The 15,228-nt window shown below is 34.9% G+C and overlaps 1 protein-coding gene across 1 annotated transcript; it reads left to right on the forward strand.

Annotated features, from left to right (window-relative positions):
* The first annotated feature begins 970 nt into the window (after positions 1 to 970).
* On the forward strand, positions 971 to 2,692 carry LOC133876161 (zinc finger BED domain-containing protein RICESLEEPER 2-like). The gene has a single exon (XM_062314446.1). The coding sequence runs from the start codon at positions 971 to 973 to the stop codon at positions 2,690 to 2,692; it is 1,722 nt and encodes a 573-aa protein (XP_062170430.1).
* The last annotated feature ends 12,536 nt before the right edge of the window (positions 2,693 to 15,228 follow it).

Below are 15,228 nucleotides of genomic sequence, written 5' to 3' on the forward strand. Positions count from 1 at the left end.
TTTAAAAAAAGAATAGGACAGAAACTATAATTCACAGTTTTTTAATAACCAAACTTGAATATGAAAAAAATTGAAATTCCTTGGCAATTAAAAAAGAAAATGAACAATCTGTTTTTTTTTTTTAAAAAAAAAAAAAAAAGAATAGGGTAGAAACTATAATTCACAGTTTTTTAATAACCAAACTTGAATATGAAAAAAATTGAAATTCCTTGGCAATTAAAAAAGAAAATGAACAATCTGTTTTTTTAAAAAAAAGAAAAGAAAAAAAGAATAGGGCAGAAACTATAATTAACAGTTTTTTAATAACCAAACTTGAATATGAAAATAATTGAAATTCCTTGGCAATTAAAAAAGAAAATGAACAATCTGTTTTTTTTTTTAAAAAAAAAAGAATAGGGCAGAAACTATAATTCACAGTTTTTTAATAACCAAACTTGAATATGAAAAAAATTGAAATTCCTTGGCAATTAAAAAAGAAAATGAACAATCTGTTTTTTTAAAAAAAAAAGAATAGGGCAGAAACTATAATCCTAAAAGTTAAGACAATTTCTTAATTACAAAACTTGAATATGAAAAAATTTGAAATTCCTTAGCAATTTGTAAAAAATGAACAATCTGTTTTTTTTTTTTAAATAGGGGCAGAAAACTATAATTCTAGAAGTTATATAGTCTTTTAATAACAAAACTTGAATATGAAAAAATTGACATTCCTTGCAATTAAAAATGAAAATGAACAATTAAAAAAAAAAATTAACAAAATAAAATAATTAGGCAAAAATATCCTTAAAAACTATTAATGAAACTTAAATATGAAAAATTGTACAGATTTGAATTTCTTTATTTTAGCAATTAACAAAAAATAATGAAGAATCATATGATATGCAAACTTAAATTCTACTCTCAAGTTTTGAACACTTGTTTTTTCTTTTTTCACAACAATATCTAATATAGAATTTAAAAATTAAAGGGCATGGAGAGTGATTCACATGAACTTGAGCCAATTGAAGAGTATGAGAATGAGGATTTTCTTGAAATTAGTGATAAGGCTACTGTTGAAGCAACCATTGAGTTGGTTCAAGATACTCCTATTAATGAGGATCCAAATGAAAAGAATGTATATAAGAGAAAATCTAGGAAGAAGACTTCTACTGTATGGAATCATTTTGAGCAAGTTGAGGTTTGTGGTGTAAAAAAAAATCAATGTAAATGGTGTAAGGGTAAATTTACCGTATCAAAATCAAGTTGTACATCTACCTTAGGTAGACACTTGGAGTCGTGTTTGAAGTACATAGGTTCAAAGAAGAAGCAAAAGGTTTTGTCAGTTGAGAGTAATGAGTTTGGTGATGTAGGCATCATTTCAAATTTCCAGTTTGATGAAAGTAAGGTGAGAGAACTATTAGCTCACATGATCTTGTATCATGAATATCCTTTTAGAATGGTGGAGCATGTGTTGTTTAATAAGTTTATCAAAGCTTGTACCCCGCATTGGAAAAAAATTTATGGAGCTACCGCTAAGAGTCTTTGTTTTGCCACTTATGATTTTGAGAAGAAGAAGTTGAAAGCTTTATTGAATCGGGTCCCCAAAGTTAACATCACAACTGACATGTGGACTTCTTGTCAAAAGGTTTCTTATATGGTTGTGACATGTCATTTTATAGATTCTGACTGGCGGTTAAATATGGGTGTGTTGAACTTTTGTAATATTCCGCCTCCACACTCTGGACTTCTTATTGCTGATGCAATTCATAAATGTTTTAGAGACTGGGGTATTGAGAGTAAAGTTTGTTCAATAACTGTAGACAATACCAAGGCAAATGATGTAGCATTGAGTCACTTGAGAGATGTTTTTAATATGAGAAAATCGCTTGTAGTTGGGGGCAAGTTGTTTCATGTGCGTTGTTGTGCACACATAACTAATTTGATGGTTCAGGATGGTCTTGGCGAAATTGGAGATATTGTTGATTGTGTGAGGGACGGAATAAAATTCTTGGTAGCATCTGAGGGAAGATTAAAGCAATTTACTGAAATTGCAAATAAATTGTATTTGTCATCCAAGAAGTTATTTTTGGACGTACCTACTCGTTGGAACAGTACATATTTGATGTTGTCAGCTGCATATGAGTTTAAGGATGTATTTTCTATGTATGGATTCATCGATCATCAATTTACTTGGGTGCCATCGCATGAAGATTGGGATAAAGTCAAATCTGTCTGTGAACTTTTGGGGGTCTTTAATCGAGTAACTAAGATTGTATCTGGTAGTGACTATCCAACATCAAATTTATTCCTTCCTGAAATTTGGCGAATGAAAGAGGTTCTAATTAAGAAATGTGATGATGAAAATAATTACATTAGATCTATGGCACGTCGAATGAAAGCCAAGTTTGATAAATACTGGAGCGAGTGCAATTTATTGATGGCAATTGCAGCAATTTTGGATCCAAGGTTTAATTTGGTGTTCATACGTTTCTGTTTTCCGAAGATTTATCAAGAGGCTGAAGCTACGAAGAATATTGAATATGTTCAAAAAATTTTGAAAGAGATATATGATGTGTATCTTCATGAACATAATTTAAATCTCAAGGAACAGGATCTTGCAAGCAAAGTTCAAGAAAACTCTTCAAGTAGTCGTTCAATCTATGCAGTTGATGATGATGAGGGTGGTGTGGAAATGTGGGAGTCTTTTCTCTAAAGTGCTGAAACGGTGCTTCAACCTGTGCAATCAGAGTTAGAAATGTATCTCGAGGAGGGTGTATATATACCTAACAAGAACATTAAATTTAATGCCTTGGATTGGTGGAAAGCGAATACTCTTAAGTATAATGTTTTGTCTAAAGTGGCCAAAGATATTTTGTCAGCACCGATCACAACTGTAACTTCAGAGTCTACATTCAGTGCCGGAGGAAGGGTTATTGATCCACATCGAGCATCATTATCAACTGAGATAGTTCAGAAGTTGTTATGTGGGGTTGATTGGGTCAGATCAATATATAGACTTAAAAAGAAGTGTGGGGTATGTTTTTATTTTATTTTTATATATTTTAATAGTGTTTGTTAATTTAATTTTACTTTTATATTGTACTAAATACTAATTACTTATATTTTTAATTTTTAATTTTTTAATTTTTTAATTTTTTAATTTTTTTTTTTTTTTTTTTTTTTTTTTTTTTTTTTTTTTTTTTTTTTTTTTAGGAGGATCAAAATGATGGGGAAAATGAAAGGGAAGCGGAGATAACTTTGCCCGAGACAATTTGATTGTTAGTGTTCTTCGCCTCTTTTTATTTTTTTGGAAGTGTTGTGATATAAATTATATAACTATATTTTTGGTTTGAGGACTGTGGGATAGTTGGACTATGTTATTTTGTTGAAGTTGAAGATCTTGTATAATATTATTTTCATCAAGATATGAAGACCGAAGGTAATGTGTGATTTATTATTTAATGATTTATGCACATTAACTTGTGATATATTTAACATCTCTTGGCATTTTTACCAAGTATATAGGACTTGTGTAAGTAATGCAAGGGAGTTAAATTTAATTTAACTTTTTTTTTAGTGTGTTGCAGTTTACATATTTTATTTGGGAGCAGATTTAAGGTAACGTATAATTTATTATTTAATGATTTATGCACATTAATTTGTGTTATTATTTAACCTCCCTTGACATTTTTACTAAGCACATAGAAGTTGTGTAAGTAATGTAAGGGAGTTAAATTTAATCTAACTTTTTTTTTTAGTGTGTTGCAGTTTACATATTTTTTTTGAGAGCAGATTTAAGGTAAGTATAATTTTTTAGTTAATGATTTATGCACATTAATTTGTGTTATTATTTAACCTCCCTTGACATTTTTACCAAGTATATAGAAGTTGTGTAATGCAAGGGAGTTAAAATTAACTTAATTTTTTTTTAAGTGTGTTGCAACAGGTTTTATTGGAGAGCATACAAAGGAATTAAACATTATTATTATTATACCTATCAAATTACACTTGTACTTATAATTTCTTATATTTTTGTTTGTATTTGTTTAAATGTAATATTATTTTATTTTTGTAGTTGAAAATTTGTAATTTAGAATTGTAATTTCTTATATTTCTAATTGTATTTGTTTAAAAGTGATTTTATTTTATTTCTTTAGTTATGTAATTGTGTATTTCGATTTTATATTCACTGGCAATTGCTTAATGCAAAATCCTGGATTACTGATAGTGCAATTTGCACACTACGTGAATTGCTTAATGCAAAATCCTAGATTTCTGATAATGCAAATTCGTGATTTAATTTTTTTTTTTTTTAAAGCTAAAGTCAATAATTTCGAATTATGAAATGGGTCAAGCTCGAGCCGAGTACTCGAGCTTGGGATCGACCAAAATGGTCGAGCTCGAGCCCGAGCTCGGACAACATTTTTTCTACACGAGCCGGTCTCGCACAGAATTTTCCAACTCGTGTGGAGCTCGAGCTCGACTATAACTTAAACGAGCCAATCCCGGACAGGCAATACCCGCTCAGGATCGGCTTGTTTACACCCCTATATGAGTTAAAACACTCACATATATTATTCTGCAGAAGGTCACACTTTGAATCCGTAGCAAACCATGCTTTTGACCATGTACTAGGATCAATTTTGGCCAAGTACTCATGGGCATCACTCTTCATTCTCTTCAGCTCACCCATTACCCTTAGAAAATTCCCTTCAGTGTATGCAGAAGCTGCAGCCCATAACTTCTCCTTTAGGGCAATTCCTCTATGCCCCCCAATGTCCCTATAGTTTGCATAAAGATGCCTCACACAAATCCTGTGATCGACGGTTGGCATGACATAATCAAAGGCTGGCATTAGACCCTACAATCAAAAAACCACAACATTAGATTAAGAATGTTAAACATTTTAAAATAAAATGAAATCACACAGGGCACTAACCATGACTTACCTTCTGTCGATCCGAAATAAATGTTGGCCTGCCATGACATAATCAAAGGCTGGCATTAGACCCTACAATCAAAAAACCACAACATTAGATTAAGAATATTAAACATTATAAAATAAAATGAAATCACACAGGGCACTAACCATGACTTACCTTCTGTCGATCCGAAATAAATGTTGGCCTGCCATGCCGCTCATGGTTCCCAAGATCGGACACTAGGGTTTCCAAAAACCAGATCCAGTTGTCCTTAGTCTCAGCTTCAATTACGACATATGCAATCGGATACATGTTATCATTGCCATTGCGTCCAACTGCAGCTAGAACTTGCCCCTTAAATGGCCCTTTAAGGAAAACACCCATCCACCCCTATCATAGGCCTGCAACCTTCCAAAAAACCCTTCTTCATGGCTGCCAAAGAACGATACAGTCTTTGAAACCTTGGATTCACCTCGGGTACTGTCCTATCCACTTTCATCACAACACAACTTCCTGGGTTGGTTGCTCTCAAGGTCTCACAATAGTCCCACAAGGCCGTATACTGACCCCCCATGCTTGCCATATATTTTTTTATTAGCCTTGATTCTTGCCCTATGCATCATGCTTGGATTCACATCTAACCTCCATCTTTCTTTCACTTCATTCTGTATCAAATGTAATGGCATGTCGAGCTAAACTCTAAACTTATCAATCAGTTTATCGGCTATCCATGTAGAGTTTACAATTGAGTTCCTAAATTGCCTGCCGCACACATGTCTACCTTGAAGGCTGATTATCTGGAATGTAGCTTCATCATCCAACTGTCTAGCATACACTCTGTAATTACACTTTGGTTCTTTACATACAACAATACACTTTTTTCTCTCATTTTTTTTAAAGGCAATGTCCTTCCCCCTGTTCAAATTGAACACCCTAACAGCATCCCTAAATGTCTGTATATCTGGGAATCTCATCTTAACTTCCAAACTTGGATCCCCAAGGTCAACTGCATGGAACTCACACCCTCTTGACCCAGAATTTTCAACTTCTTCATCACTAGCTACTGGTGAGACAAGTATGTCACTTCTAGCCATATAAGAGTTATTGTCATCGTCATCATGACCAACTTCAATGTGGTCTACATCATCTTCATTATCATCATTACCACCCTCCTCACTATTCTCATCATTACCACCCTCTTCACTATTCCCATCATTACCCCCTTTATTATCCTCTACATTACCTTGTTCAACCCTAGGATTATCAGGTTCTACATTAGAGGGTCCAACACTATTAACATCAACACCAACATCAAATACGTCTTCAGTATCAGTAAGCTTATCATCCCACCAAGGATCATCCAAATCAACCCTACCTCCATATTCATTATCATCTTGACTATCCTATTCATCACCTCCTCCATCCCCAAAAGACACAATATATAATTGCAAAATGGCATGCCCATCATGGCAAGCCCATCATGGCAAGCAGACAGGAAAAGCACATAATGGTCTGAAGTAATTAAATGCAACCCATTAGCAAGACTCTTCATGGGGTCTTTAAAATACATTAAATCCCTTAAGTTATATCTATATTCTTTACATATATCTTCAATTTCAAAGAAAGATAGTTTATCAAGGTCAACACTATCTTTGTGCAGTTCAACTTCACCACCCGTAGACTCACACCCAAAACTCCAGTCAAACCTACCCCCAAAATGGACCTCAACCACTAGTTTATTGTGTGCCATCCTACGAGGTAAATTTAATAAAACATAGTAAGTGACATGTTGTAAAATTAAATAAAGGCCAACAACACATTAAGTGACATATGGGGACCATAACACAGCAACCAATATACACAACCAAAACTTCTCATCTGGGGACCACTACTCTTTTTTGAACACACAATACAGCAACTAACTTCACACACGGGCACCATTTTTCTCATCTGACCACTGTTGTTTTTTAAATAGACAGTACACCAACTAACTACACACACGGACATAATCATGCACTATTTTCTCCTGATGGGGACCACTGCTGTTTTTTAAACACCAAATCAACACAAAGCAGCACATCATGCATATGTAAAAGCAAATCACATGGTCCCATCATCATACAAAGCCACAAAGGTAATTGAAATTCAACAAAACACACGGACCCAGTAAGTGAAAGCAACTTTTCAATAAAAAATCTACAAAGCCAATCATTGAAAGCATCTTCTGAATAAAACAAAGATTTCATAACCCAAAAACGACGGAACCCTAAGCACATTTTAGTTCGGTTCTTTCGCTTCATTCAAGACAAAATAAAGGAACTACCGAATGAATTTAAAAGATTTCATAACACAAAAACGACGGAACCTACTTTTGCACAAAACCCTAAATTTAAAAGAGGAGTCTTTTTATTTGAACATACCTTGATTGAACACCCACTTCGGTCGGTTTAATCACGACAACCCTTAGCCCAAAGTCGATTTCGGCTGAAATTTGTTGTTGATGATAATTCGCAAAGGAATCCTAAATCAGAAATTTGTTGTTGGTTCCTTCTTCGGTCTCCCAGGATGTTTTTCGGGTTTTTACTTTGCATTTGAAAGTGGTTTTTGAGTTTTTAAGCGGACACAAGGACCGGTCTTTTTTTATTTAGAAAACAACGGCTCAATTTTTTTAGGGTATTTTCGTCCGGTTATCTGCATAGAAGTCACATGCCGCGCACGTGGGTCCATTTCCGTCTCATCAGACGGAGCAATTGGACGGAAGGGGGTGGATTGCAAATTTTTGCAACTTTCTTGGGTGCAATTGAAGCAATCTAAACATTGGTACCATGATTGCAAATTTGTGTAAACATCAGGGGGTAAATTGCAGTTTTCCCATAAAATTTACTCAAACTTAACTCCACAGAAAGAAGGAAAAAAAAAAAAAAAGATTTGTGATTTTGTTTTGAAACTAAATGCTAAAGTGTAAATTGAAATGCAACTAAAAGAGAGTAGAAAATAGGGAATTGATTTCACCACTAATCTTGTAACAACGGGTATCATATTTAACAAGGGAAACTCATTCTATGTATGATATTACTTGTGTGTGTTTGTCAAGCACACAACAAAGTTGTCAAGAAAATACCATCATCGAAAAATAAGTATAACCCATCTTTGATTAGCATGGATCATCTACCTAAGCACGGATTATCAAATTTTTCAACTTATGCTCAGTTTGTTTCGGCATAAAATGGTTTCTGGAAAATGATTTCGGCATTTTTCTGTATTTGGTAGGGGTGAAAATATTAGTCGACTGGAAAATGATTTCCGTTTGACCAACAATGCTTAGTAAATTGCGAAAAATGATTTACACTTTTTAGCAAGGTAAATCATTTTCCCTAGACGACAGACGCAGCCGACCCTCTTTTAAATGACGTAGTCGGTCTTTACGTTCAAGCAATCAACTATCGCCAGATTCCGACAAGACAGATTATAGATTCCGGCACTAGTCGGAATCTGGTCGGTGCAGAAATCTAAAAAATTCTAACAGAATCCAGCAACATCTGGCCACCGTCACCGGATTCCAGGGGTATTATGCCAGATTCTGGCCAGACTAATCAGAATCTGGCCAGAACGGCCGAATCCCTAGCCATCTAGCCGGGATCCTCCCAAAATGGTAGGATCTCAGCCAGCTGGCCGGGATCTGGCCAGGACCCAACTGGCTGGGATCCGGCCGTTTTGTGCCAGATTCCAGCCTTCTTCGCCGGAATCCAGCACAAATGGCCAGATTCCAACCACTTTAGCCGGAATCCGTATGCGCCAAATATAAAAAGTATTTTTATATTATTTTACATTAATATTTTTTATGTTGTGAATAAAAATTAATTTTTATAAATTAATATGATTGAATGAAAGTATAAAAAATATTTGTAATTTTTCATACGTGCCAAACACTGAAAAATGTTTTCGGTGGAAAACATTTTCTTGAAAATGACCTCGCTAAAAATATTTTACGACGAAAATCATTTTATACTGAAACAAGCGGAGCATTAGTTACAAACAATCAAAGATTAAGCATTACTATCTTTAGTTAGCACAAATCGTCTACCTACATTACACTAAACTAGGGTGTAGTATGATTTGTCTTCTCTAGGCATGGGTTATCAAATTCTCTTAATTGCATGTCAATGAAAAATCGTTGCATAACCATCATTCTCATAATCACAAAAAATGAAAATGATTTGAGTACAGTAAAAATAAAAAGCTTTCTAAGACAAGACAAGAATTTCATCAAGATTGCATATAATCATTAAAACCAATTACAAAAGTTGCAATCCTCTAGGCTATACAACCATCATGGATATGCAGAAAATCCCAAAGAGAAAATACAATTTAAGCCATTAATATTTGAAGGGTTACATCAAAACCCTATGAAGAGATTAGCTACTCTTGGAGGTGCTGGAATTCTCTTTGGTTGAAGAGAAATCAATCCAAGAGTTGTTGTGCACAACCTTCTTGCTGAGAGAGCCTAAAAAAATTAAGAACAAAACTCAAAACTCTCTCCTCTAAACGCTTCCTTAAATTGTACATTAATCCTCTATTTTATGGCAAATGAGCTTTCCTCCTCATGAAGAAAGGCATCTTCTCCTCTATTTCCACACTCTAGGAGGTCTAGATTCCTTGTTGTAGCTGTTTTTATTCTTTTCTTCTTTTTCTTTGAATTTCTGCATCAGTTCTGCATTTCGGCGCCACAAAATGCGCTCGATCCCATTTCGATTGTGCTAGAGCTTAGTTACACTCGAGCCCGGATTTTTGTGCGCTTGAGCCCACCATGCTGGCTGTTTGGATTCTTGCGCTCGATCATCTGGCTGTGCGCGCGAGCATATGTGCGCTTGGGCCCTTCTGGTTGTGCACTCGAGCATGTTGCCTTGGCAGAAAAATTGTTGCTCTTTTAAGCTGAAAACTGATGGCTTTACTTGTCTTTCTTCTTAGAAACCTGAAAATGCTTGAAACGCAAAAATAATGCAAAACATTATATTACAAAGAAGCTAAGGAGTTAACAAATGCAAGTTAAGGGGCTTGAATGTTCAACATTCAACGCTTATTACTCCCTCAAACTTACATATTGATAGTCCCTTACCAATACAAAACTAAAAACAAAATAAAACAAAATGCAACACCTACACTACTTCCTCTTTCGTGGGAAACACGATTGCATTTAGCGTATGCAACAAACCTTTTAAACCCCTAGGTATCCCTAGATGACAAGTGAAGTCTCGTGAAGGTTTAACAAAAATGACACCCACAAACATTTTGCCACAATTTATTGCTAAGAATGAAATGTCATAGAAATCATGAATCTTATTCATTAGCAAGATTAAAATGATAAATTACATATTCAAAATTCTTAAGAAATCCAAAATCAAATCACTTACAAATTACTAGTGGAGACATCACACATTCCCTTGGTGTAAGTTGAACTAACACATAACCATGAGGCTTCGTTGTAATTTCTATATATATGTTTTAATGCCCAAACTTCATTGGAATCCCCATTGGATGAAATAACCAAGGCAATAGACATCTACACACTAAAGACTTTATATATATATATATATATATATATATATATATATATATATACACTACATGCGGACTGTGCAATGCCTAACTTCCTTAATCTTTCGAATCGACCCATGTATCGAGCTTTAAACCAATGACTTCCAAACCAAATGGCTTTAGGGCATTAAGTGTAGAAACACCCTTGAAGGCTTACTAACTCGAGTCAAAAAGGCTACGAAGCTAAACTAGCCCCCAACACTACATTAACAATTCCAAATTTCTTGTCTTTTGATGCGAACACTCACTGCATAATGAGACAAGAGATCCGGTTACTCAACAACAAGTTTAGAATAGCTAATAACATTTTTTAAAAAAATAAAAAATAAAAAAAATTAATACCATGCCAAGGTACTCATCCGACAAATCAACCAACTAAACTTTAAGACATAAAAAATAATCATATTTGGTTTCACATTTCATGCCTCACAATTATATGCTAGTGTGCGTGTGCTTAGTTCAAGGCGAAACGAGCAATATCATCACTATCCAAAATAAGTAACCAATTCAGCTTTCCGAGTCACATAATCATGTGTTTATAAGTTTAAATTTGCCAATGAGATGCAAATCATAATTAAAATTTCACTGAATTCTCAAAAATAATACTTTTTTTTTTTAAGGCAGTAAATAAAGCATCAAAACAAAATTAAAAATTAAAACAAAAGGACATTCATATCTTGCCATACCCCCAAACTTGAATGACACATTGTCCTCAATGTGTGGATATGGATACAATACTGGAAGGAAAGGAAAAGGTAGGGCGATAAGTGTTCCCCCAAACTTAGATTTAAGAACACATGTCTTGAAAAATAGAGCACTACTCCAACCATATAATAGAAATAGGCATCATGAATTACAACATGAGAAGTGTCAGTAAGAGAATAAAAACAACTAAAGAAAATAAACAAAAATAATGGAATAAAAACAAAAAGACAGGAAATGAGTGGGTTGCCTCCGATCAACAACAATGGGGTTCAACACATATCAAAATCACAAGAGAATTTAAAGAAATCGAAGGTTAATTTTCAGATTGGGAAAAATTTCACTAAATCTGATTGGGCTCAATCAAAGGTCAAAAGTGTTGGAATCTTGCCTACCCAATACTTTTAAACAATCTTATAACAATTCTATAAGCATCAATGAGTCGTGATTTTAACATTAAAAAAATAAATCCCTAATTCAAAATTCAAAATTGAAATCACAAATTTTTTGAGGAAATAACCAATGTAAATCGAAGTATACCTTAAATAATCTTTAAATCAAGCTTGAATCATCAAGAAACAAGAGAGATGTGGCCGAAAATTGCTTTAGAGAGGTGTGGGTTGAGAGAAATTGAGAGAAAATAGGGTTTGAAATGAGCTAGGAGTGTTTTGAAAACCTAACTTATCACATTCTAGGTAAGATCGAACGTTCGACCTCGTGTCGATTGTTCGACATCGAATGCTCGCTATCGATGTCAAATATTCGTTGCCAAAATATTTGTTTTTTCAAGGTACTTCAATTTGATATTTTGATTCAAAATGATAAGTTGTTTCAAATTCCTTTGAAAGAAAGTTTCATTTAAAGAAATGATACTTAAAACAAGGTTGCGGAATTGAAAACCAACAAACTATTTTCCCCAAATCAGTGGCTATTTTCAGACAAAAAGGTGTTACAAGTACCCAAAAAGTGTAACCCTGTTCTGACTACACAGTACACGTGTGTGCCCTAATTATTCTAACTATAGATTATCTAAATGTCGATCCACTGGAAATCACTTGTCAATATTGACATCCTCTTCAACAGAGTCCTCAGACTGATCTTCCTCATCTTTGACCATGTCGGCGTACTCCTATTCCATCTTGGCAAGAAAATATTTCCTCTAGCAATGCTTGTTCCCTTGAAGAGCTCCATCCTTGAGTAGTTCCACCTCTTCCTTTTCCATCTGAGTGCATCTAACTGACACATACGCTAGCAGGGATGCTATCACTCACTTCTTGTCATTGCTAAAAGGAGGATTGTTTGCTTTGGGAATAAATGAAAAGTCCCTCACAGATGATACGCTTCAGCACTTCCATTTCGGCTGTGTTGGTTTGCTGACTGAACTCCTCACCTTGGCTGCCTTGCAGCTCGGTTCCTTTTTCTTCTTTGACTCATAGAATGGAAGGAGTGGTCTAGAATCAAATACATGATCCAGAATTGATGTTATGGTCCTTTGATTCCATGTTGCCACTGGGGGATTGTAGTTCAGTGAGTATGGCCTTAGTCTTGCCGACCAGTACGAGATATGGTCACAGGTCCTCGTAGTGTCCAAATGGTCCACGTCTCACGGTAAGTCGTAGTCATCACTCTATCATCCAGATAGTGGATTAGCTCCAATCTAGGTGCTCACCAAACTAATCACTACTAAACAATTCAAACAATTAGGTTGTGACGTAGCCCACACTCCAACAATCAAGTCACAACACCAAAACATCCTAACACTATCCCTATGCTCTAGTCTTTCACCTTTCATACCTACTAGTATCATAACCTATGCTCAGATTAACATTATGGTTTGCAGAGCCGAATGCTTTGATACCATGTTGTAATGCCCCCAAAATTAATTCATTAAAATAATTAATTCGAAGTGTTAGTCGTAGAGCCTTCATACTAGTTAACTGATAATTTAGTTAGAGTAACTAGACAACACTAATCTATCAGAATATATTATAGTGGAAAGCAAAAAGAAATTATCTAATACAAACTAAAATATATTTAAACAATATTATTTATCAACGATATAGACTTAGAGCTTCCAAAAAAATATTACTACAACATAACAACTATCATCTAACTATGCAAACATGGCTATACAAGCCATTTGCTCGCCATCTTCATCCTAGTGAAATGCTTAACTCTACAGTCTCGCAAACCTGCTAACCTGCAAAACACTAAGATGTTTCACAGTGGAAAAATAACTGTGTAAGTCCACGATTTAATAAGTAAATTATCACGGAACTGGCTATGCAATGAGCCTTTAATAATGTTTCATATTCCTCAACACCGGTAACCAAGAATGATAGGGGATTTTGCAAAATGATCTGTATTGCGTCTGTTATTATACCAGTATAAAAATTGGTTTATTTTCAAAGTAGGGTAGGCATAATCTCGGTAATAAGTCACATATATATAATGCAGAGAAATCAGGCATTATATATATACACACACTTAGAGCATCCTCATCAAACTCTCCAAAATTTTCTCTAAATTTAGCTTAAACAATCTACTTTTTTGATTTTATCTCTTACTTTTGAAAAACTCCATACATCAAACTCTCTAAATATTTCTCTATTTTAACTAAATATTATATTTTTATTAGTTTTGAGAATAACTATTTTAACTGTCAAAATTGGTTTCCTTCATCAACTACTTTAAAATTCCCTAGCCTTCATCCAACGTCCAACGTTAATTCCCTTTAACAACCAGCCAAGCCACTGTGCTTTAATTAAATTAATTGAACCAACAATTAGCCTGGACTTTTATTGTCTTCAACAACCAGCCAAGCAACTTATTTACCAGAAAACAAGTAACAACACTTCCAGAAAAACTAGAAAACAAGTTCCAAACAGGAACAAATCAAGGCCAGAATACAAGCCTTAAAACCAAATAATCCAAGCTGCAAACAATAGCAGCAACCAACAACACCATCAACTCAAGCCAAACAACAGAAAAATCAACAAAAGAACCGGCAAACACCAAAACAACTCTACAGCAGAACAGAAACAACACAATCAGGATCAACCCTTCAGCAGAACAGAAACAACACAATCAGGATCAACCCTTCAGCAGAACAGAAACTACATCGGCAGGTTCCATTTTTCTGCAATCTTCTCATTTCATCTCAGACTCTACTGGCAAAACAATCCCAACCCCTTCAAAGGAATAAACGGCCACACCCATCCCATAAAAGAACACAGAATTTCCCAATTAGGCCAGAAACCATGAAACCCAAATAGCCAAAAGACTTGATCTTTGTGAACCCATTAACGGATTCAAGCTTGCGGCGAGTGTAGACCCTAAATCAACTTTTTTTTTCTTCTTTTTTTTTTTTTTTTTTTTTTTTTTTTTTTTTTTTTTTGCAATGAATTGAAAACCTAAATCAATTGAAAACAATTTATGAAACTCACCTTTGGGAAGGGAAATTCGGGGTCAAATTCGGTTGCTTCTCGCCTATTTCATCGGGGAAGTTAGCGTTTTTGAGTTTGGGATCTTCTTCGTCGACGGCTCTGTCACCGGTTGCATTGTCAGCATCAGCGTCGAGCTCGATCTCGTCCACGTCCGTCGAAAGCCCACCTTGTAGCTTGCACGAGTTGGCCAGTGCTTGGAAAATCAGTGGCTTGCTTCCTTTCGCTGATGGCTTGATGCAGAGGAAAGTGACAGAGATCTTGCTGAGGAAAGTGACAGAGAAATCTTGCGGGAAGAAGGTGAAGAAAGGCGCGAGAATGAGAAAAATATTAAAGAATAGAATAGCGTAGAGATTTTGGGCGTTAGATTTGGAGAAGGATTCTGAGAAGCGGTAATTTGGTGAAACGATAGAGAGCTTGATGCAAGGGGGAGTTTGAGAAATTTCACCAAAATTTGGTGAAAATTTTGAAATGCCGAGCTCGATGAGGATGCTCTTAATAATCACAACTTTCCTCCATATGGTTTATCGAAGTCTTTAACCCCTTCTTGGAAGTGTTGGCATTGTCTCGAAGGACCTATAGTACAA

Source organism: Alnus glutinosa, chromosome 8, assembly GCF_958979055.1.
Source record: "Alnus glutinosa chromosome 8, dhAlnGlut1.1, whole genome shotgun sequence".
Lineage (NCBI taxonomy): Eukaryota > Viridiplantae > Streptophyta > Magnoliopsida > Fagales > Betulaceae > Alnus > Alnus glutinosa.